The sequence below is a fragment of the Tenrec ecaudatus genome, chromosome 13 (assembly GCF_050624435.1).
Source record: "Tenrec ecaudatus isolate mTenEca1 chromosome 13, mTenEca1.hap1, whole genome shotgun sequence".
Lineage (NCBI taxonomy): Eukaryota > Metazoa > Chordata > Mammalia > Afrosoricida > Tenrecidae > Tenrec > Tenrec ecaudatus.
In genome coordinates, this window is record NC_134542.1 from 42147270 (window position 1) to 42172829 (window position 25560).

The window sequence follows — 25560 nt, forward strand, 5'->3', positions numbered from 1 at the left end:
TGACCCCTTTGGAGAGCCACTGACTGTTCTCTGCCCTGTGCCCCAGCCTTGGTTCTAGGTCAGTGCTGACCGCTCATCCCACAGGGTAGCTGTGGTGTTCAAGCGTTTTAGATGGCGTTCCGCAGTAAGAAATCTGTCTTATGCGCTGACACCACGGTGTGTTATGCATGAGTGTGTGACACTGAAAGGAAAGGTTTGTGAAGCATCTCAGGATGTGTGATGTTTAAAAACAATACTACAGGATGGTCGACTGCAGCCCACTAAACTGATTTCACAATTCAGCAATGGATTATGATCCATCATTTGAAAAACGACTGCTTGTTTTTCCCTTCCTGTTTATATAACACCACCCAGTCAGACATACATCCCAGAAGGCCGTAGCCATGTAGATTATGTGTTTGCCGTGTGACAGGCCCTCGGCTCTTCCCTTGGGGTGGAGTGGGAAGGGAGCAAGCATTCTGCATTTGCAAAGAGCTGCAAGGGATTCTTGGCTGGGGGAGCCTTGCCCTGGCAGATGAGAGGTTATTGGAACCTCATCTCAGGGACGCTGCACTCGAAGGCACACAGCGAGGACTGTGGTCAGAGTCGGGGTAGTGTGCGCAAGGGTGTTTCCACTTTTCCCTGGGAGTGTAGGATCTTTATGGAAAGATGGGCAGATTGATGGATCAATCATGCCTACCTTTAATAAAGTCAGACCCCTAATCAGATGCCTTTCTAATAGATTCACTGGATGACCTTGCAAGAACCGTGCAAACCCTGGGTGAAAATCAGGGGTGTTTGTTTTACTTCATTTTGGGGTTGGGGTGAAAATAATTGGGATATAAATTACACCCAAACCATGAGCGACTGTGTCATTAAAAAAATTCATTGCATTTCTTTTCTATTCCTTATGCTGAGAAGTAAGACCATCTTAGGAAGCACCGATGAAAATTCAGAAGAACTCGAACAAGCCCGGGAGCTCAAGGAAAAGGACGCTGCACTGTAAGTGTCTCTTCCGTGGAGGAGCCAGGGGGCATTTCTGACGGCTCTGCTCCCTGAGGCACCACATGGGCCAGCCGGCTCCTGTGGGGTTTCACTTGGAATGTTTAGGTAGCAACGTTGAATTAAGAAGAAATTAGTCTTTTAATACATCGTTTGGCTTGGTTGGTTTTCACACTGGCAGCTCTTTCTAAAATTGCCTGCTTTGCTGCAACCCCCACTGGGGTTGGCCAGTGGTTTTTAGGACCAAGTTTCTTAAATACCATTTCTGTTTGTGCCTCAGGGGACCTAGTCCTTTTATAAGCTCGTCTTTTATTACCTGGAACAAACCACTTAGCACCTCATATAAAAGAGCCCTGGTGACACAGTGGGTTATGCATTGGGATGCTAACCCCAGGCCAGCAGTTCGAACTCACCAGCCACCCTGCAGGAGAAAAATGAGGCTTCAACTCCCACAAAATCCTTGCCGGCTTCATAACCCCACCCCACTCCGCCCCCAGGCAGTTCTACTCTGTCTCAAAGGATTGCTATGCGTTGCAATGGACTTGATGGCTGTAGCGCCCCCACCCACACGCTTTTGGTTATAAATAAGGGATAGGAATGTGGGAGTGGGGAGGGAGCACTAAAATTGATGATCACACAACTCATTTTTAAAGTGATTTAACCATGGGGGGGGGTAAGAATGTAGTCTAAAATTGATTGTGGTAATGATTATATAACTTCTTGATATGACTGAACTATTACATTATATGATATGCAGATTAACTTCCAATAAAACTATTTAAAAAGCCCCGATTAAAGAGCTTAAAAACATTTTTTAAATAAAGGATAGGTGACCAGGTGGTATAGTGGGCTAGGTATTATACTGGTAGCTGCAAGGTCAGTGGTTCAACCCCACCAGCTGCTCTGCAGGATAAAGGTGAAGCAACCTGCTCCCCAAAAGACTTATAACCTTGGAAACTCTCTATAGATCGGTTTGCTATGAGTCAGCGTCAACAGTGGGCTTGGTTTTTTGAGTCGAAATAAAAGGTCCCTGGTAGCGCAATAGATTAAGCATTTAGACTGTGTGTTAGTCCAGGCGGACTAGAGAAACAAATCCAGGGAGACGCTCACGTGAGTATAGGAAAGAACTTTATATGAAAGAACAAATGCACATTAAGAAAACATCCCAGTCCAGTCCAGACCAAGTGCATTAGTCTGATATTAACTATGTCCGATACCAATCTATAAATTCCTCTTCAGACTCACATGCCGAATACAGCAAGATCACAGGCCAGTGGGTGGAAAGTCTTGTGGACCCAGTGGCGGTGTAAGCATCTCAGTGCTGGCAGGGGTCTCTACGTGGCTCCTCCAGCTCCAGTAGCTCCACATGTCTTGTCAGCAGGAATGTCTTCCAGCAGTGAACATGTGTCCCGCCTCCAGCGAGCTAGTTATCTCCTTAGCGCTTCCAAATGAGGTCATCAAGTGGCGACCTGATTAACTCCACCCCTTCGCTCTTTAGTCTCAAATTTACAACAGATTATGTAACTACCACAGACTGCTAACTGTAAGGTTAACTGTTTGAACTCAACAGCAGCTCCATGCGAGACAGATGATGCTGTTCTGCTCTCATCAAGATGTATAGCCTCTGAAGCCCCGTGGAGCAGCCTGCTCCGTCCTACAGTGGAGCTATGATTGGCATCAACCCAATGGTGGTGGGTGGGAATAAATAGGAAGTCACATTGCATTTAACCAAAATGCAGATACTTGCAACCTCCTAACAACTCTGCACCCGGAGTGATGACAGCCCAGGAAACGCGCTGGGGCAGTCCTGTGTGCCATATAGGGTCACTAGGAGTTAGAATCCACTTGACAGTAAACAACTAAATAAAATTTTTGTGATTTCCGAGTGAATTAGACCATTTGTACTCCGCTCCCCTATCATCAACTTGCTGGTAGTTCCTGCTCCCATCCTGCCTCACCCCATGTGCTTCTCCCTGGCTTCTGATGAGACCCAGCTCCTGCTGAGATGGGGCTGGAGTGATGGCCATTGAACAGATCTAATGCTCTATCATCCTTGAGTGCCCCCTGTGCTCCAAAGTCACAGTGAGACGCACACACTGTCCAGTGCAGTGGGTGGCACAAAGCCAGTGTTCAGTAACTGTTGAGAAAATGAACAAACGTGTGCCTGTGCTTGGTGCCCTGCCCTTGTGGTACCCAATTCGCTAGGAGTTTGCCTACACACTCTGACTAGCTTACTCCCTTCTCCAGTTATCAAGCACACAGGAACCAGTTGCCCTCAAGACAATGCCAACGCATGGTGCCCCCCGTGTTTCAGAGTAGAAGCGTGTTCCAAAGGGGCATCCAGTCGCTGGCCGTGTTTCAGAAGTGATTGCCAGGACTGTCCTTCAAGGTGCAGTTGGCTGGGCTCCAACTTCTACCTTTTCCTTTAGCAGCGAGTGCTTACACTGTTTGCCGTGGCGTCACTGGGGGACTGTCAGGTGAGGCACAGCAGTGGCACTGCCAGAGGGAGGTCAATATCTTAACAAAATATTGTGCAGCCAGCCTGTTTGATCACAAGGTGTCGGCAGGATCAGGCATCAGAAGACCCCAAACAAATATATTGATGCAAATGATGGGGATCAGAGTGGAGACCCGAAGCCCATCTGTAGACAGTTGGACAGTCCCTCACAGAAGGGTCACAGGAAAGAGCGAGACAGCCAGGGTGCAGCATAACTCAACCCATTCCTCTAGCTCTCTAATGCTCCCTCCCCCACCATCACGACCCCAGTCCTACCTTACAAATCCCCTAGACCGGAACATGTACCCTGCTACAGATAAGAGCTCTTCACACACAGAATCCAGGACAGATTAACCCCTCAGGAACAATAATGGGAGTAGCCATACCATGAGTGTAGGGGGAAGGTGGAGGGGAGAGGCAAACAACGGGGAACCAAGTGCAATGATCAATATATAACACCCCCGCAGGGGGACAAACAACAGAAACGTGAGTGAAGGGAGACAGTGGACAGTATAAGATCTGAAAATGATAATAATTTATAGTTTATCAGGGGTCCACGAGGATGGGAGGGTGGGAGCAAAGAGGAGCTGATACCAAGGGCTCAAGGAGAAGGAAAATGTTTTGAAATGATGATGGCAACATATGTCCAGATGTGTTTGATACAATTGATGTATGGATTGTTATAAGAGCTGAAAGAGCCCCAATATAATGATTTAGTAATAAAAACAAACAAACAAAAACAGGACATTTCTCGTCCAGATAAAGGGCATTCAATAAAATTCTAAAGCTAAAAACACATAAATAAAATTGTGCAGTTTCAGCAGAGTTAATATTTTTTAAATAAAAATTTCCCTGTACTTAGATATAACAACAAAACATTTTCATGCTTTATTCACAGCTGAGAGTCCTACCCAACCCCCAGCAAAGCTAAAACTATGTTGATTGACACTTTGAACCTTCTGACTTGTACCAGTCAGAGCTGTCAGCAGTGCGCATTATGACGATGCTTGAATCACACGGGTTTGTCTGCCCACACTGACAGCACTCACTGTTACTGTCTTGGTTGCTGCCGGTGTTGTTTTAATTGCTGCTCTTGTCAAATTTTCTGGCGTCTTGCTTAAATCTTATAGTCGTTAGTTGCTTGTGAACTAGATCAGTCACTTTTGGGGAATGAAGCAGGAACTAGGAGAGGGACGAGAACTGTTTTTAAAGGAATTGCACTTGGTACCAATAACATATCCCATGTAGAACGGCTTCACAAACCAGTTTTGTGGTCCATGGACATAGAATCAGGAAGGAATTTGATTGAGGCCATTTACAACTCTATTTATCACATAGGATCCCATGATTGAAACTGACTGTAAACATAGCTGAGGATTCTGATGTGGGAGGCAGCCTGGGAGTGGGAGGGGATCACACCATGAGTTTCTGCCCGGGCGCCATCGCCCCTCGTGACACCATGCTGTTTGCACCCAGCACTGTCTACACTTGTTGCAGCAAGTGTTTTTCCTCCATGACCCAAGTGCTCCCTGTCCAGTCCAGGCTATCCCGACCTCCCACTGGGCTTTTCCTGTGCCCAGCCTGTGGAAGGAGTGAGTTAGAGAGGGTGCTTCTGGCCTGGTTGTGGGACATGGCTAGTGTGGGGCTAGGAATCTCAGCTGTGCATAAAGAAGAGCCACTAAGGTTTCTCTATAAGATACCCACATTTAAAAGAAGGAAATTAAGAATATAAAGATGCAAGCCATCTCAACAGACGATCCCTTCTGCAGCAGAACTGAGAGCTTGCTTTGGGTCTGTTAGCACTTTCATGCAAAGAAAGACTTCCCGCCCCTCCATGCGCACCCCTGACCTTACAACTTGGTGCCATATGGCTAGTTAGGGCCCTGGAACGAGAGAAGATGGGTCTTCTCAGTTAAAACATTTAGAAACAATGTAGAGACTCTTAAAACTGTTTAGTACTGTTGTGTCCAGGAGCCCTGGTGGCACAGTGGGTAAAGCCCTCAGCGGCTACCTGAAAGGTCAGCAGGTCAAGCCTATCAGCAGCTAGAAAAGTGTGGTTGTATGTTTCCATGAAGACATGGTCCTGGAAATACACACAGAGGGAGGGGAGTTCTGCTTATCCCACTGGAGCCGACTTGGTGGTAAGTGGTTTAGTTTGAGTTTGGTGGTTATTTCTGATCACACTGCTGGAAGTAGGAAACCAAGTGACATCCACTGCCATTGAGTTGATTTCAACTCACAGTGACATCTGTGAAGGGTCTGAGGTGTTGTGTGTCCCTACAACACTATTCCTGTGGAAGGCTTTATTTAAAGGATGGATTGGGTTGGAAATGAGTCACACCTGGGATTCTGTCCATGAGATTAAAAAAAAAAGATTTCCTTATAAGTGCAAATCACCAGAGACAACGTGATAACAGCATTCCAGAAACAGTTCGACTTACCAGGGAACATTTTATGCATAAATTGTGGGACAGAGAGCTATTTGGTTTAAAACATTGACTTTTATCCGTATTTTTGGAAATCAAAGTATCTGTTTTAATTATCTCTATGAGTGATTGACCCATGGAAGTAACAGTCAAGAGTTAAGAAATCAAACGATGTATAGCAATGAGTCAATCAGCTGCAAAAGACCTCTTTCACGTGTTCAAAAGCAAAGATCACCTTGAGGACCAAGGTGCACTTGACCCGAGCCACAATATATTCAGTCTTCCCATGCACATGTAGAAGCTGAAGAATTATTATGGAGACTGAGGAAACATTGATGCATTTGAATTATGGTGTCACCAATCCTGTCATAACAATGATCTATGAAAAGATACATAGATAGGCATGCAGGCTAAATGGATGTGGGACTACCCATGAATAGCTAGGCTTTTCAGGGCATATTTCTACATGTGTATTTATCTGTGCTGCAAATATATCCCAAAATGTGGTGGAGCATACTGGGGGCAAAGGAATGGACACTTCTTAGATGTAATCAAACAGCCAAACACCTTGATGGACTTGGGGACTCTGGACCAAAATCCCAAGAGACAACAAGGCCAACTGACATAGCATAACCCAGAGGCAATTTTTTACACCCCACTTTGGGGAGTAGCAACTGGGGTTTTATAAGCTTGTCAGTGGCCATCTAAGGTACAACTAATGGCCTCTCCCTGCCTGGAGGAAAGAATGAGTAAAATAAAAAACACGTGAAAACAATCTAATGGGCTATGAATATCAGCCTGTACGACCTGAGACTAGAAACGATACACATGGTGCCAGCTACCTCAACCAGTTGTTCTGAAAGGAATGCCCCTAGAAGGTCCTACGTAGAGTGGGAGAAAAATAGAGAACAAACCTCAACACCATAAAAACGACCAGGCTTGCTGGTAAAAGCCCATTGCTGCTCTTCAAGTCTGCACCTGAACTCACTCCAGTGCCTCAATTAGCAGCCAAGCAACAGGCAGGTCTGTAAGGTGGAACAGTGATACCAGAGTGGTGTGCCCATCCTAGCATAATTAATGATTCAGGGGTAGTTGTTTTTTATGAAAAGGCCAGTATTTACCCAAGGACACAGTTCAGAAGGGTTGGGAGAGGAGTGGAGCCAGAAAACCCAGGGATGACGTAGGATAAGTGATGCTAGATGGGTTGAAATCAAGACACAAAAATGTCTCATTGTTTACATGGAAAACCGATTTACCCTGTAAGGCTCCACCCAACCCATAACAAATAATTTTAAAATAATTATGGTCTTGGTGAAGACGATTGCAAATACCATGGACTGCCAGCATGGCAAATGAATGTTCGTGGGGGAATCACAGCCAGAAAGCTCTTTAGAATTGAGGAGGGCCAGACCTCGTCTCATGTACTGTGGACAAGTTATCAAGAGAGAGACCCGCAGGCTTAGTAGAGAATGAGCGAAGGAAGAAGAGACTCAGTAAGAAAGTGGTGCAATGGCGACAACAATGGGCTCGCGCAAGCCAGTGACTGTGAGGCCGGTGCCGGTGGACAGTTCCATCCTGTTGGGCAAACGGTTGCTGGGCGCTGGAACCCACTCAAGAAGCACCCAACAAGAAGGAGGGGTTTATTCTCTTTGGTGTGTGTGTGTGTGTTTTGTATTCTTTTGTTTTTTATTCAATTTTTAACTTTATTTTATTAGAGGCTCTTACAACTCCTATCACAAGCCATACATATATCCATTGTGTCAAACACTTCTGTACATATGTTGTCATCAACTCTTTCAAAAAATTTTCTTTCTACTTGAGCCCCTGGTATCCGCTCATTTCCTCCCCCCCCCCCATGTCCCCTTGAAATTATTTTTTTCATGTCTTACATTGACCACTGTCTCATTCCACCCACTTTTCTGCTGTCCATCCCCCTGGGAGAGGGGCCATCCATCGATCACAGTGATTGGTCCCCTCTTACCCGCCCCCCTTGCCCTCTAGTATCGCTGCTCCCCTTATTGGTCCTGAGGGGCTTATCTGCTCCGGATTCCCTGTGTTGGGAGCTCTTATCTGTACCCGTGTACATGCTCTGGTCTAGCAGACTTGTAAGGTAGAACTAGGATCATGGTAATGGGGAGAGTAGGCGGGGGCGGGGGGGAACAGAAAGCTTTAAAGAACTACAGCAACAGTTCTCAACCGGTGGGTCGTGACCCCATCACAGCGATTGTCCTATTATAACAGTAGCAAAATGGCAGTGATGAAGTAGCAATGAAAATAATTTTATGGTTGGGGGGGATCACCACAACATGAGAAACTTTCCTAAAGGGTCATGGCATTAGGAAGCTTGAGGACCACTGAACTAGAGGAAGCTTGTGTGTTTCATCGGTGCGAATGATTTATTCTTTTATCTTTACCAGAAGACAGGTAAATGTCATTTAAAGGTTTTTGATTAAACTATATATAGATTTTTCTTTTGTTGGAAGATTTATATATATAGGTATATAAATAGGTATATATGCCAATTATTAACCCTACAATTTTTATTTGGGTATGAAATGGATCAGTTTGACAAGTATGTCCTATTTAACATAGATATAATACTAATGTTCTGAAGGTTTCAAAATAATACTTTCTCTTTAACCTTTTCAATGGCTGTGGATTTTTTCAGGAAAGCTACTACTCAGAAAGGGTTTTTTAAAACAATTTTATTGGCTGATAATTCGCACATCATACAATGCAATAGTTCAATCACAATAGTTCAATCACATGAAGGGTTGTTCAACATTTTCTTCATCCTTGTACTCATTATTAGCTCTCCATTTACCCCCAACCGCCTCTCTCATAACCTTCAAGGAAACATTACTCTAGTTACTGCCGCTGTAGATATTCTGTATTTCATGTACAGAAAAACGTGAAAAAAAAAACTAGCACTAATAACATAAAACAATAATTGAAAAGAAAGCAGAAAATATTAAAAAACCAGAACAAATTTTAAATGGATAATACGGGAGATCAAATGATAAGGTGTGCTAAAATTTAACCTAATGTCATCTGAAACAACCCACTTTCCAATGCATTCTGCATGACAGCAAGGCCATTCATGCCTCCTTTAACCACATCCCTGATTAAAGAGGAGTCACCAGAGCCTTAACCCATCCCCTTCACTTTTTTTTTAACTGAAACTACTTTAAAATGAATCAAAAGGGAAATCAAATGATATTACATTCTGGCCCAACTATGTCTGTCTTAATCAACTTTACAATGTTCTCTGATAAAAAGACTACGTACATCCTTCAACTATGATCAGACGGGATTAATCTGAAGCCTAATCCAAGTGTGTATTCTGCAGATGGACTTCCGCTGTCATCCATAGCTTTCTGCAAACTATATGTTCACAATTTAAGCTCTGATACCATTCCCTCCTTTGGATTTGGAATTTATTATGTATAAGCATGACATCACATAGACTGGTGTGCTTCTTTTACATGGACTTAGTTGCCGGCTTACCTAGACAGCTGTTTGAAGACTAAGACCCCCAATGCTATTCCTCTGATAGCTAAGCACCAGCTAGTTGCTTTGCCAAATTTGGCTAAAGCAACCATTTTCAGTGGTCTCTTAATCTGCCTTTTTAGAAAGGGTTTTTAAAGTGTATTGTTTTGAGTTCTAGCCTATGCTAATGGTGCATTGTGTGTCTTTGTATGTGGTTGCTGAATTCTTTTATATTAAAAAATGACTCATTCCCTTGTCTTATTTTAAAAGCTATTCTTAAGATCTCTCTCTCTCTCTCTCTCTCTCTCTCTCTCTCTCTCTCTCTCTCTCTCTTTCACTATTTCTAACTTGCGTTTTCTGACCTTTTGATCTTAGACTAGCCAAAAGAAAAGTTGAAAACAAATTCCCTGTTAAGGTCTACCTTGTTGCAATACCCTCGCCCTTTGTTAAGACATTGTCTTTTGAACAACTTATTACTCAATAACCCTGGTGCCAGACAGGTTCTATGCCCCAATACAAGGGGCAGGGACTTTGCTTGCCCTCTTAAGGCATCTCCTGAATTCTAGAATGCCCATTTCATGCTGAAGTAAAGCCTATGTAAATATATTATATTGCTCATGAGAGTTTATTGCTATAATATTTCCAAAGAAATGTTGGAATTCATAAAGGACTCTGCTTTGGTTATCCATTTTGGCCTAGAGGAGTTTTCTGAATAGCATTCTGTCTTTATATTTGTAGATGTTTAGAGTTTCTGCTTCAGAATGGTGCAGACCCATCTCTCCGGGACAAGGAAGGTTACAATGGCATGCATTATGCTGCTGCCCATGGCCACAGACCGTGTCTGGAGTTGGTGAGTGGTTTTCTTTTGTGTACACACACATGCGCATACACAGCTGAAATCACTGGTCTTAACATCTCAGCAAATGCTCTCACGGCCTAATTCATTAAGTTACCACTAGAAATCTCCTTGAAAATATTCTGTGTCGCACAATTATATTGCTTCACTTTATAACATATCGCTCTCCTGTTTCTATCCATTCTAAGCCCAGCGCCGACAATGCACCCTTTCACATTAACTTGGGTTGGAATGTTAGCCCCGTGTCTAAACTTTTGTATGAAAGAAAGTAAAGATACACCACATCGCTCAGGGGCACATCATGTTCTAATATTCAGTAACTGCGTTTCATGGCGTTATACTGTTTGTTTGCCTTTTGGGTTTGTCATGGTAACGTGGGCACTGATATTGGCTTGCTGTTCATCCCCTACCGGGTCTCTAATTGCTTTAGATAGTTAGATTTGGGATATAACATTTTCTATGAAATTAGTGATGATTGTAGTAGCACAGAATCAAACTGTCTTGTGTTAGGGTCTTAGTTTTGTCCCCCTACTTCCTCTAAGGCACAGCTTTCCCACCTGCAAGATGGAGATCAGTTAATACTTCTTCTATAGTAATGTCAAGGCATACGTGTGGAATACTTAGCCTGGGAGATCTCGATGCCATCAAACCCCTTCCTGACCATAGCGACCTTTTGGGCAGGGTAGAAATGCTCCTGTGGGTTTCTGAACTGGCCAATCATCTCTCTCTTTTCTTTTTCTTTAATCATTTTATTGGGGGCTCATACAACTCTTATCACAATCCATACATCCATCCATTGTGTCAAGCACATTGGTTCATTTGTTGCCATCATTTTTAAAACATTTTCTTTCTTCTTGAGCCTTTGGTATCAGCTTCTCATTTCCCCTCCCTCCTTTTCCCTCCATCCTTCATGAACCCTTGATAATTTATTAATTATTTTTTCATTTTTTACACTGACCTATGTCTCCCTTCACCCACTTTTCTGTTGTCCATCCCCCTGGGAGGGAGGGGGTTATAGGCAGATCATTGTGATATGATAGGTTCCCCTTTTTTACCTCACCTTCCTCTTACTCTCCTGGTATGGCTACTCTCATTATTGGTCTTGAGGGGTTTACCTGATCTGGATTCCCTGTGTTTCCAGCTCTTATCTGTACCTGTGTACATGCTCTGAGGTAGCCAGATTTGTAAGGTAGAATTGGGATCATGATAGTAGGAGGGGAGGAAGCATTAAAGAACTAGAGGAAAGTTGTATGGTTCATCAGTGCAGTTCGCTCCGACTTTAGCCTCATAGGTATGTTTAATAATGCCGCACTAGTTGGAACAAGTAAGACTTCCTTTTCTGAGGGAGCTGAAGGTGAATGGATTGTAAAATACCTTATAACATAGTGTATGTAATTTAAAAGGGCACAGATGGCAAAATTTACTTAAATTTTCAAACCACCAACACTTTGAAATTTATGGTAGTCAAGAAACACCTGGGGTTTGGGAGTTTGAAACTTCCCAGTAGATGGGACACATGCTCAAATGCCCACGGGTCCCAGGAAGGTAAAGTAAATGAGTGAAGTGAAAATTGGAGTGGAGAGTGGGGGGCGGGGGATAGAAAATTCATGTTACAGTTGAACTGAGACACTGTTAGCCACTGTAGCTGATTGAGGCCTGGTGGGAATGCATGCCCAAGGTTGCTAGATCTCCAGGGATTCAAGAGAAGCTAGGAGCTAGAAACGAGAGCTTGCTATATGAACTGTCTGTTTTGCTAACCCTGGGTGAGGAGTGGCAGGCAGGGGTGGGGTGGTGGTGGCACAGAATGAAGAATTCATGGCTGAATCTTGCCTCTTGGCCATCACTTGCCATATGCTGAGCATCATTTCCGGTTCAGGTAGCCCAGGAGACACTCGGTATTCCCAATGTACTCTTCTCTGGTCCACAGAGCACGGTCTCTGGCCCGACTCCAACTCTTTTTGTTGTAGCTTTAAGAGGAGTAGTTGTCCTTTTCAAAGTTATTCCAGGTGTGTCTGGAACCACTTGAACTTCATCAACTGCACAGCCTATTGAGAAAGATGTGGGGCAGAAAGGCAGTGAGCAGTGGTGCTCACTGTCTCTTTAGAAGTATCTGATCAGTTCCCCATCTACTTTCTGTACCTTTGGCTGTGCCGCTGGCTTCAAATGGGCCCATTTAGCGTCATCATGACTATTTCTTTTAACTCTAAATGTGGGGAAATTCTCATAAAGATAACCCCGTTTAGAAATAAAGAGTTGATATTTCTGGAGGTGCTTTGTTTTGCTGCATTTTTTGTGTCAATTGTTCCATTCTTTTTGTTTTTAACATTTTATTGTGAGTTGGGAGAAAGTTTACAGAGCAAATTAGTTTTCTATTTAAAATTGTATTCACAGTTTTATAAAAATCAAGAGACATGGGAGCAGTCAGTCCTGTGTGTGACCAAAGGACCATGCAAAAATCAGCAAACACAACCCTGAATCCAGGTGGTACCTGGCTACAACCACCAGCTGCTCTGAGAGGGACCCTATCAGAAGGTCCTCAGTCGCATGAGAGACCATGTGGAACAGAACTCCAAAGCATGAATGAGACCAGGCTTACTGGTCCTAAAGGGGCTCGTGGGACGCCCCCCCCCCCCCGAGTCCCCATGACCCTTAGACCTCTTCAGGTCTGGAACTGAACTCACCCCATCTTCAAATAATTAACCCTTTATTAAGAGAAGCACACACCTCACAAGTGTAACTGCTCACCTTTCGCTTTGTCTCCCAAGAGGGACTTCAACTCCAGGTTTGAAGGTGGCCCGCGGGTCCCAGCCTTGGAGTTTCCGTCTTGTCTGTCAGCTCAGTACATTTGGTTTTTGATCTTTAATTCTGTTCTACTCTCTTCCTCCAACCCCTGGAGAAACATCATGCTTGGTAAGTAGAGAGGCAGTGAAAAGAGGAAGGCCCACAATGAGATGGCCTGACACAGTGACTGCCCCAATGGGCTCAGGCCCAGGAACCATTGTGAGGAAGGTACGGGGCGCCTCCTGCCGCAGTTTTGGGTCAGGCCCGATCCTGAGGCTAGCACACAGGGACCGTAGCCATCTGGTTCTTGTAGCCTCCGCCTAGTGCTCCGTGAATTCTTCCCATCCATGCTAAAGTCTGCCTTGTGAGACCCTGTGGTTTCCCCACCCCCACACTCAAGGTGACAGTCCGTCATAGTTACGGGGACGGCGTTAAAAAAATATATGTATGGATTGTGGTAAGAGTTGTTGGAGTCCCTAATAAAATGTAAAAGAAGAAAAAAAAAAAAGAAAAAAAAAAAAAAAGAAAATGATTAGGGCAAAATATGTACAGATGTGCTTTATACAATTGATGTATGTCTATGTATGGATTGTGATAAGTGTTGTATGAGCCCCTAATAAAATGTTTTAAAAAAAAAAAAAAAAAAAACAATCACCCTAAAGCTTAGTAAACAAAAGCAACAAAAGTTACCTTTCACTTCTTGTGTGGATCGGAACTCAGCAGCTTACCAGAGCCGGGGCCGGGTGACCTCCACCCACCGCACTCACAGGTTGTCTCCCGAGCTGGAAGTCTTGACTCGCTGAGGGTTAGTGGGCCTTGATGTCTGCATCTACGTGGGCTCCTCCCCTGGTCTTCTCCACATGATGGTTCCAGAGTAGCTGGATGTGTTGCATGGTGTTTAGGGATCCAGAGGAAACGGGGGGGGGGGGGTAGGAGGAATCCCATATCACCTTTTATGACTGAGCTTTGAAAGGACTGCCGTCACTGAGCTTTGAAAGGACTGCCGTTAAAGTATGTCTGTAGAAAGTACATCCCCCTGCACCCGCTCCAGGGAGTTGAAGTCGATTCCACCTTTTAATGGGAGGAGTGTCCAAGAATTCAAATAATCTGTGGACTTAGCAAAACTATTTGTCTGCTCAATGGGAGAAATGGAACCCCAAATCAGGATTCTTTTTTTTTTTTTCCTTTTTTTAAAAATCTTTTTATTGGGGCTCATAAGGCTCTTATCACAATCTGTACATACATCAATTGAGCAAAGCACCCTTATACATTCGTTGCACTCGTCACTCTCATAATTCACCTTCCACTTGGGTTCCTGGAATCAGCTCGGTTTCCCTTTTTTTCCCCCCATCCCCCTCCCTCCCCGATCCCACCCCTGGTCCCTTGATAGTTTATAAATAATTATTATATCTTATCTTACACTCCCCGGCGTCTCCCCTCACCCGCCTCCCCCTTGCCAATCTCCCAGAGAGGAGGTTACACCTAGATCTCCGAGATCGGTTCTCCCTTTCTACATGCCCTTCCCTCCTGGTGTCGCCACTCCCACCGCTGGTGTTGAGGGGTTCGTCTGTCCTAGATTCCCTGTGCAAATCAGGATTCTTGGTGTCAAATGAAACATCTACTTTGCCATATCACCCTGACCTTGTATGTCGGTAAAAGCTCTACCCTCCTCCCACTGCCACATTAGATTTTAAAACAGATTAAAGGCTCGGTAGGAATTGACTTAGGTAGCCGGCAACATCATTTCTTAGGTAGACGGCACTGGCACTGCCATGGAAGTTGGGGTGGACCTATTAGTGAGAGTGGTATTCTGCTTAGGGAGTCATCAGTGCCAGGCTAAGGGCTCACTGTGTAACTATTAGGAGCCTGCCTTTCGATAGATCCTTAGCGTATGACCACCTGTAGTTTCTCTACGAAAACCATGTATCATAAATGGACAAATAAGCTTTGCTTATAAGTTTGTAATTGCAATCCTAATGACTTGTATTGTTTTAAAAAAACTTTAATTAGTGATCGTGAATCCCACAGTGTAGTAATTATGACAATAATTGTCCATCTAATACCTTCTTTATATGTAAATGATATATTACATATTACTTTTAATTTTAAGGAAGCCATTTGGGGACCATCATTTCAGGTACCCAACAACAAAAGGCTTTCTTTCTACAAGAAGGTTTCATAAATTCTGACTGATAACAAAATTACGCATCTGATTAGATCATTACCTGCCCTGTACGATTTACAAAGCGATTATTACTCTTGGCAATTATGAAGCATTTACACGCAGCTAGAGGTGGGAGTGTGAACTTTGTCCCATCAGTTGAAAAGGACCAGATTAGCACTATCAACTGCTAGGAATGGCAGCATTACTTGCTCTTTGGGAAGGAATGCCAGTGGGTCATTTATAACAGATGTGATGGAAATACCCCTCTCGTGTTCCAGAACGATCATGGTTAGATTGAAAGCTCTGTGTATTCCCACTGGAATGTATCCTAAATTTTCCCTGGGCGTAATCCACACCAAACAAAGACCCAAAGAAGGCGGTGAATGTTCTGATGCCCTGCTGGCTCACCATCAAAACAAAACCAATGGCCACTCCGGGACCAGCTCCTAGAAGTGCCGTCAAAGAGCTAAGCTGTTGCAGGCCTCTTATGCCCACTGCTGTTTGTCCAACTCCAAGCAGATGTGAAAGGAGATCAGGTCAACTCCGATTCCTGGTGACCCTACAGAACAGGACAGAACTGCCCGTGGGTCTGACTGTGCCAGGTGCTAGCAGTATGCCAATGACAAAAGGGAGACATCCGGCAGCTCTGAATGGCAAGTGTGAGCCTGTGATCGGGGATTGTGGTGAGAGACCTCTCTTCTCTTAATCTCCCCTAATTTATCTCTCTGGCCTGTGGAGGGACTATAGAGGGTATGTATGTTTGTGGCCTTTAGACCTTCCCTAACAGACTTAGGACTTGGTCCTTGGGACGCTTAAATAGGATGGAGCCAGTTGCTCTATGTAGCAGAGTTTGTCTTTGGAACTTCCTCCCATCTAGTTAAGCAATTACTATGATGATGCATATCATTAAATATGTACCATTAATTTTGATGAATACTGTATTTGACTCTGACATTTAACTTGCTCTATGCTTAGTTGGTATGCATGGTTTGTGGCTCTAGTCTGTAATCATAAACTTGGAATCTGTAAGCCTTACGTTGTGTGCACTATTTTTGCTATAATAAAAGAGGAACAGAAATGACTTGTTATTTTTACTCTACTTCCTTTATACAAACTTATTGAGTTAGATCTCCCAGCAAAGACCTGGAAAACACTAGGAAACTCAATTTTGATCATCAAGGTTCAGAATTCTGCCAAGTCGACCCACTCAGTCCAGAGTTCTTGCTTGGTCACGATCAAAGATGTAAGTATCCTAAATGCAAGCAAAAATCTGCCCCCCCCCCCGTGTGCATAGTACTCTAATCAGTCCTATTGAATTGTGTTTAAAAACTCAAAGCAGAACGTGGAAGACCTGGCCAAGAAAGCGTCCTGTGCCGGAATCAAGCGTAGGTCAGAACAGAGGAGGGAGAATTGGCAAAGGAGAGCTCAAAGCCTCCTTTCCCTCTCTCTGGATTATGTTTCAGGAATATATGTTTTAGTGACTCTGACGAGGAAAATCCTGCCTCTATTTGGAACATACTGGCTGGTGTGTTTCTTTAGTAATATAAAAGTTTGATTTGGAAATATAAAGATCTGGTGGCTTTGCTATTGGAATGGAAACGGTATGTGCCAATGTAATTACAGAGCGTGCCTACAGAAATGTAGGGAGATTGTTTAAACACTGTAGGCCTCTGATTAACTGCAGTCCAGATTCTGCCGTGCCAAATCATCTGAAGTTTGGCTGCATCCCCTTTCGCTGCTGGGAGTGAACTTGAAGTTCAGCTGTGAGATTAGCTGGGGGGTGGCAACTGGCCCTGCACAAATGATCTAGGAGCCCCCCGGAACCTCTGGACACAGAATGAAGGGAGCCGTATCTTGGGCAACTGAATGCTGAAATGATGCTGCTTTCCAATACAGTCGTCAATGTTTTGGGTTGATTCTCGTGTTTGTCACAGGATTTTAAGAAAATTGCCATCTGGCTTTGAATAAATATTCGTGTATATATAAGATTTTCTTACAGGACACAGTTTAATTATGCTTCTGAGGACTAAGAAAGAAGAAGATGAGTTGAAATCTAGAGAGCTCCCAGTGGGTCATCTGAGGACAAGTGTGTGCAAACCTAGCAACTTGAACCCTAGGCCCAAACAAGTCTCTGACGGCCGTTTTGCATCTCCAGAGGTGCTGCTAAGAGATGGATGTGGGCATGTACATGACCTCCTGCGGGCAGGCTTCCAGTGGGCAGCAGCATTCTCGAGAAATCTCAGCAATGCTGGCCTTGCATTTTCCTCTGTTTAGTTCAGAGAAGGGAACTCCCAGGAAGAGAGGGGTGGAGGGCTGGGAAGAGGGGCTCCGCTGCCACCGGCAGTGCTGCAGATGTAAATATAAGTCCACAAAGTTTGAGTCACAACTTGGATGCAAGTCAATATTTAGACCAGTGAAAGAGACAATCCATTGTGATAAAATGCTCTACTTCCTTATTGGTAACATGCTAGAAGAAATTGTTTTTAGCTCAACTAGGGAAGCATTTGGCATTTTATGACAGAACCATTCAACAGGATGTTGAAATCGAACAGTTTCAGGGTCACCTGCAGTCGATGGCCCAGGACAATGGAGCCATTACCCCACACTGCAAAGTGAGATCCCCTTACTCAGTTTCAAGGTCATAGTCTAGGAGGAGACTCAGGGATGATTTGTTTAGTGACAGCTCTGCTATGCAACTCACCCACGCACACACACACCCCACCTCATAACTCCAAGCCTAATGAGTTATACTTCAATAAGACTGTTTGGATAACTGATGTGTGTCCTGGGAAATTTAGGAGAAATGGTGGGCTGATATATAAATGTGAAAGCTGAACGGCTCCGACTAGTGTTTGCTTGCCAAGCAGTTCACTGAAAATAGGGCTGTGTTTGAGAATGAACTCTGCCCCCACCCAATGTGGGTCCAAAGGGCACGTTTCCCCATGCTCACGTGTGGCTTAAGTGAGAGCTGCCCTGAGAATCCCCCTTCCTCTAGAGGACTGCCTGGAGGGGCAGAGAGACCAAGGGTCTCCAGCTGGAGGGAGGTTTGTAAGCTGCCAGCCGAGGGGGGGCGACTGCAGGTGAGAGGCCTGAGTGATGAAGTAAGGCTTGCTGGGAAAGCTGAGTAAGTATACAGGAAGCAAAAATAGCACTCACTGCCATCCAGTCAAGTCCGCCTCAGAGGGACCCTGTGGGACAGACTAGCACTGCCCGTGTGGCTTTCAGAGAGTGTAGCTCTTTGCTGGGGAAAGAAAGCCTCTTTTTTCTCCCTTGCAGTGTTTGGTGGTCTTGAGCAGCTGGCCTTGTGGTTAGCAGCCTAATGTGTGCTACTAGGGAGAGACTTAAAACATGTGGACCAGTCTCAGGAAATCCCTGCCAAAGGAAACAAGTCAATTATACTGTTCTTGCCCCTATTTGTGTGACTCCTTTGCCATGCTACCTTCAGGCCTACAGGAGGCAGAGTTAGCCAGAGCAGGAGGAGAAGGCAGCCTTGTCCCTTTGCCCACTGTAGCCCTTAGGGTTAGAGACAGAAACGAACCTCTTCAACATTAGATAGCCTGCACAGTTTGTGATCATTTCACTGGAATAGGATCATCACATGCAACTGTGTCAAGAGGTGGCATATAATCAAGAACTATGATATTGAAGGCAGAAGTCCAAGTCGCACTGAAGGCAATAGATAAAAGCAAGACTTCAGGAATTGACAAAATACCAACTGAAATGTTTTAACCAGCTAATGAAGCATTGGAAGCACTCACTTATCGATGCCAGGAAATTTGGAAGGCAGCTAGTTGGCCAATGGCTGAAAGAGATCCATATGTGTACACATTCCAAAGAAAGGTGATCCAACAGAAGGCTCAAATTGCAAACCAATATCACTTATATGACATGCAAGTAGGATTTTGCTGAAGATCATTCAACAACAGTTGCAGCAGTACATTGACAGGGAGCTGCCAGAGGTTCGGGCAAAATTCAGAACTGGAAATTGAACAAAGGATTTCATTGCTGATTTCAGCTATATCTTGACTGAAAGCAGAATACCAAAAAGGTGTTCTATTGACTATACAAAGTCATTCAGCTGTGCGGATCTTAAACAATGGATTGCCTTGAGATGAATGGGAACTCCAGAACACTTCAGTGGGCTCAGGTGGAACTTGTATATTGATCAGGAGGCAATTGTGTAAATAGAATAAAGGAATACTGCATGGTTTAAAATCAGGAAAAGTATGCATCCGGGTCGTATCCTGTCACCATATTTATATAATCTGTATAATGAACAAATAATCACAGAAGCTGGACTATATAAAGAAAAATGGGAATCGGGTTTGAAAGGCTTATTAACAACCTTCAATATGCAGATGGCACACCTTGCTTGCTGAAAGTGAGGACAACTTGAAACACTTGCTGTTGAAGATCAAGAATTGCCCCCTTCGATATGGATTACAACTTACTGTCAAGAAAACCAAAGTCCTCATAACTGGACCAATAGGTCACAGCATGATAAATGGAGAAAAGATGGAACTTGTCAAGGGATTTCACCTTGCTTGGATCCATGATCAATGCTCATGGAAGCAGCAGTCAAGAGATGCGCATCATGGAAAAGAACATCATGCCCCGTGGAGTAACAGGGCAGTAAAAGAGAAAGGCGGTCAACAAGATGGATTGACCAGTGGCTGTAACCATAGACTCAAACATAGAACGACTGTGAAGACGGGGCAGGATGGGGCAGTCCTTTGTTCTGTTGTGCAGAGGCCTGCTATGAGTCAGAACTGACTTGAGAGCACCTCACAACACAAAAATATTGGAATGGGCATATTAATTGCTGATATGAAGTTTTGTTTGTAACTAAAGTGTTCAGAGATTTTTGTTGTTGGAGGTGAAGAGGAACTAGGGGCTCTCTTTTTCCAGTTTATAAATTATGATTGCCAATTGAAGCAAAATTTTAAGTGTATGTGAGGGCAGGTAATTAGGACAATACATTTCATAAATCAGGAAAGGTAATTAGGACAATCCATTTCATAAATAGTAGTGGCAAATGGCCATGAAAAGATGACATTTGCACACTTTACTCCAACTGGTAAGACGACAGCCGCGGTAAACTGTGCTACCATATAGGCACCTACAACATGCTACCATATAGGCACCTATAATGTGATACCATATACACGCCTATAACGTGATACTGTATAGGCGCCTATAACGTGATACTGTATAGGCACCTATAACGTGATACCTACAACCATCACTTAAAAAGCTATACACAGACATAGTAAAAACACTTTAGATGAATAAAAATGGAATTCTTCAAGAATTTTTATGTCATACACAGAAAGTCAGTATAAAAGAAAGTAGAAATTAAAATCAGCAAACTGCAAGTGAACAAACCAACATGCATCATGACAGGATGGTCTCAGTGAATACACTCTTCAAGGGCAGAGCTAGAAGAGTGGATTTCAAAAACATGAGTCTCTTAGAAACTCATTTCAGTCATGTAAAAGTATAAACCAAAGCCCAGTGCTATCAAGTTGATTCCGACTCATAGCAACCCTTTCTAACTAGGATTTCTGAGATTGTGAATCATTGCAGGATCAGACAGCTGCATCGTTCTCCGACTGACTGGTGATTTTGAACGACGGGCCTTGGGGCTAGCAGCCCACACATACTCCATAGCCCCACCTTTAGAACCATAGAGGTAGGTTAGAGTAGAATGATGGGGAAAATACATATTATGTAAACATTAAAGAAATTAACTTGAAAATCATGATAATGGATGAACAGTATAGAAACAGTAACTAATGTCAATTGTACATGTGAAGAATGTTGAAAAGACAAATTATTTGTAACATAAATATTAGCCTAAAAAACATGTTAAATCCTGTGTTAAAAACTATGTTAAAATCAGATAAGGTAAACTTCAGAGCAAAGAAAATTACTAGAAGCAAAGAGACATTGTATGATGATTAAAAGCTTCATCCACTAAGAATATTCTAAATTCTAAATACATGTGCACTAAACAACAGAGCTGAAAAAACATGTAGTAAAAACTGACAGAACTGACATTAGAAATAGATAAATACACAATTATTGTTGAAGAATTCAGTACTTCTCTGTCAGTTAATTGACAGGACAGGTAGGCAGAAACTCAAGGAGAACACAGAAAAATTCAACACCACCTTCATCCAACTAGTGTGGAAACTTATATAACACTCGGTATAGCAACAGCACAGTGTGCGGTATTGGCAGAGAGAGATAAAACTCACTCAAGGGAACAGACTAGAGAACCCAGACCTAGGGTTACATCAACAATGAAGTTTCACAAGCAAGTCAATAAAGGAAAAGGAGCCTTTTCAGCAAATCGTTTGGGTATAATTAGACATCCATGCCCCCCCCCCCAAAAAAATCTCGCATCTCAGATAAACAGTATATCGAAATGAATCACAAAATTAAGGTTGGATATTGGAGAAAAGAGTCAGGCTCTAAGCATAGGCAAATAGTTTTGACACCCAGGGAAACAAAGGAAGGAAGAAGGTTTGATAAAATGAGTCATCAAAATTATAAGCACTCGCCTCTGTCTGTCATTGTAGAGGACCTAGAGATGGCAGATAGGCACGCAAAGAGATTCATCGGTAGCCGATGCGAATTGAGATCACAGTGAGAGACCGCGACCCAGCTGTCCTGATGCCCAAAACAAGAAATAGTGACAACATCAAATGCTTACAGGGATGCAGAGAAAGCAACCACTCGTGTATTGCTGGTGGCAATGTAAAATGTACAGCCAATCTAGAAAGTAGTCTGAATGTTTGAATTTCACATGACCCAGAAATTTCATAACTGGATATTGATCCCAGAGAAATGAAAATTTTTGTTCACACAGAAGCCTATATATGAACGTGTATCACAGTTTTATTTTCAGTACCGCGGACCTAAACAATAACCCAGTGCCTTTCAGTGGATGGATGGTTAAATAAATGACGGCACATCCACCATACCATGGAGTATTATTCAATAAAAAGGAATGAATTCTTGATATGCACAACAACCTGGGCAGTTCTCTGGAGAATTTTGCTGAGTGTAAAAAAGACACCAAACCCCCAAGTTATGTATGGTTCAATTTACATAGCAGTACTGAAATAACAAAGTCACACAGCCTGAGAACAGATTAGTGGCTGCCAGGAGCTAAGAAGGGGCCCAGTGGGGAAAGTAGTGTTCCTGAGGGCAATGTGAGGGGTCCATAAGGGGATGGAGCTACTCTATATTGAGTTATTAGTAGTTTGTCTCAGTCCTGGTTATGATACTGTACTAACTGGTGCTTCACTACCCACCCTCCCACTCCATCCCCCCCCCAAAAAAAAACAAACAAACAAACACCTCACTGCCAAGTCAATTCTGACTCATGATGTTGTTAGGTGTGAGGATAGCGCCATAAACCTTTCCTGTAGCAGACAGCTTCAGCTTTCTCTTGGGGAGCAACTGGTGGGTTTGAACCTCTGATCTTGCAGTTGGCAGTCCACTGATTCCCTGACTTTGAACTAAAGTTTTGCAAACTGTTACAATAGGCGTGTACTGGGTAAAGAATACATGGAATTTCTGTGATTTCTTACAATTGCATGTGAATCTGCAATTACTTAAAAGTCTAATCTGAGGAAAGCATAAGCTCTTGAGGAAAAGATGTTTAAAAAGCTATCTTGGGAGACGAAGTTGATTTCCCCTTAGCTGCATTGCTTTCATGAAGGCCTGAGGTGGAAATCCGGCTGGAAAGCAGGCCATGCTGCCCGGAATGCTTGATGCTGCCGCTGGACTGTGCTCTGGGAGGCAGGGAATTTCTATCACCTTCCCCGAGAGGCAGTCTCCAGCGGCACAATGTGTAGTGTGGGGTCATGGAACCCAACCAAGATCAGATTCTAAGCATTTACTCTCGTGACCTTGCCTGACCTTTGCAGACCTTCCTTTCTTCGTCTGTAAAATATGTATCATGACAATTCCTGTTCATACGGTTATGCTGATTCACTGAGTCAAATGGTGACGTGTTTAGAAGAGTCCGTGAACTCAAGAAGACATCAGCCTAGTGGCTGGCCCTTATGTGCATTTATTGAAAGGAGGAGACATCAGACTTCGTATATACTCATGGACAAGCCAAGTTTTTCAGCACATTTTTAATGCAGTTTTTGTGGTAAAATTAGGTGTCTCGGCTGATATTCTGGTCGGCTTATACACGAGTGTATAGGTATCTTTTTTTGAGGGGCATAAAATTTAGCTTTTGATTATTTTGTTCTTTAGAAATGAAAAAAAGAAATCTGTCTGCGTTCCCTGAAGCACACAGTACAATGGAAAGGCAAGAAGTGTTAGGGCAGTCACGGTGGTGAAGCCAGCCTTGGATTTGACATTGACATTGAGTGTACCTTTCATTCAGTGGTCCCTTTGAATGTTAACTTACTCATCATGTGTAAATGACACTAAGTTTTTGAAAGACAGCCTGTTCCAAAACTGAGTGCACACCACTAAACTGCCTCAGCTGGCCCACTCACCTACACAGTCAAGAGACAGAGGTCCGCCACAGCATGGACTCTGGCCGTGGGTCTTTTAGCTTCCATAGGAGGAAGCTCCTAAACCGTGCCTTTAAGGTCCCTCGCCTGCGAAGAGTGCAACGGTGGTTCAGTAAGCTACTCACTAGGACTTCTAGCCCTAGTCTTTGCAAAAGACGGCATGGGAAGGTGCTGATAGGGATGTCTGATTCAGTGGTGAGTGAGTGTTAACAGGATTAATGGGTGATGGTAAAAACTTGGAATCTAATGAGAGGATCATTCATTTTTGCCATCTTGTTGAGTTTAAAATGAGCCATCTCAGAAGCAGGTAGGAGGATATCACCATCAAGAATTAAAAGCCAGGAGTGAATGGTTTGGACCCTGAGATTCCTGCACATTGAACCTCCCTGATCCAGGGTCATAGCAGAGAAATAGCAGATGAATGGCAGAGGAGCCCCAGAACCAAGAGCTAAAGGGCTAGGCCTCCTGGCTCATGAAGTGTTTCGGGGCTAGGGGCTTGTTTACAAAGTGGGGTGTCTCCAAGCACTTAATTGGGGAGCTAGGTTTGCTGACTCAAGGAGCTTGAGCTGAGCGCCTTTGAGTTGAGTCTTAGGACAGGAGTGGTATGCCCTTTGGGCATTTATTGGCGGTACGAAAAGCGCTCCAACATTGCAGGACCAGGGAAGAGGCCAAAGGTGCTGTGGTTGAGAGGCCAAGTTCCAGTGAGAAGCTCACTCCTGAGTATAGCTGAAAAGAGGCTGTCCTGAACTACTTCCTGAACATTCCTGCCCCCTAACTCTAGCCTGTTAACTTCCCTAATAAACCTCACAATTATGAGCTTGGTCTCTGAGTCCCTGCAAGGCCATTTCAGTGAATTGTGGAACCCAGCAGAGATGCAGAGAGGGCCTTGGGAGGGATGGTTGGTGTCAAATTTGGGAAGAAAGTTGGAGGTCTCAGAGACATGTCTGACCTCCGCCTCCTAGGACTCAGCCTTAGGCAGCTGACTCAGATGGTTCTCCTTTTGCCTGGTGAAGTCAAACACCACTTCCTTTTTTAAAAAAAATCAAATTGCCTTATGGACAGACAACTCCATTCATAAGTGGCGTTATGGTTATGCATTGGGCTTTGAACTGCAAGGTCCAAAGTTTGAAACCACCAGCTGCCCTGTGAGAGAAAGACTGGGCTTTCTACTCCCGTAAAGAGTTACAGTCAGGGAGACTCACCGGGGCCTGTCGTTTAAAGGTCACCGTGAGCCGGCATCAGCTCGAGGGCAGTGTGCTGAGCAAGCTCTTCCGTGCATTTCTGCGCTGGGCGGCTGTAGCACAACCCCCCAGCCTTGTGCTGTTTTCCTGAAAGCACGCTGACGTGCACCCAGCCTTCTTCTGGAGTCTTTCAGTAGCTTTGAAACAGCTGCTGTCAGCCTAGCCTGGCTTCCCTTATTGTAACAGCTGTCAGGAATGAGCCTTCTAGCTGGGGGGGGGGGGCTGGAGAGGGGGGAACGACTTCACCACAAGATGCTCTCCAAAGATGCCTTCCCCTTGGCAGCTGCTAAGTACTGCTAACTGGGGAACTCTTCAGGTCCCCTTGGCAATCACGTCCCATCTGAATCTTCATTCAGTAACAGAACCTCAAGGCTTGGGCATTTGCAGGAGCTCACAGGTCCACCTGTGGCGCCAAGTCATGGGGTCAAGATGCTCACAAAGAACAAAAGGCTCTTTTATGATTCCACACGAGGGCCTGCCATCTGTAACAGCTGAAAGGGGCTCTTTGGAAAAACCACGTCTCAAAGCAGCAGCGGATCTGTTTTCTCGTATGAGCTGATCTCTGTCACCTGTGTGGTCAGT

General features: G+C 44.1%; 1 protein-coding gene across 3 annotated transcripts in view; it reads left to right on the top strand.

Moving 5' to 3' along the window:
• Positions 1-25560, top strand: part of ANKRD44 (ankyrin repeat domain 44) — a 352825-nt gene that overhangs the window by 256943 nt on the left and 70322 nt on the right. For all 3 annotated transcript variants that reach the window (XM_075529200.1, XM_075529203.1, XM_075529202.1), the window contains exons 15-16: positions 901-981; positions 10132-10243. In XM_075529200.1, the coding sequence (XP_075385315.1) occupies positions 901-981; positions 10132-10243 (193 nt within the window). The remainder of the gene's footprint in view (positions 1-900; positions 982-10131; positions 10244-25560) is intronic.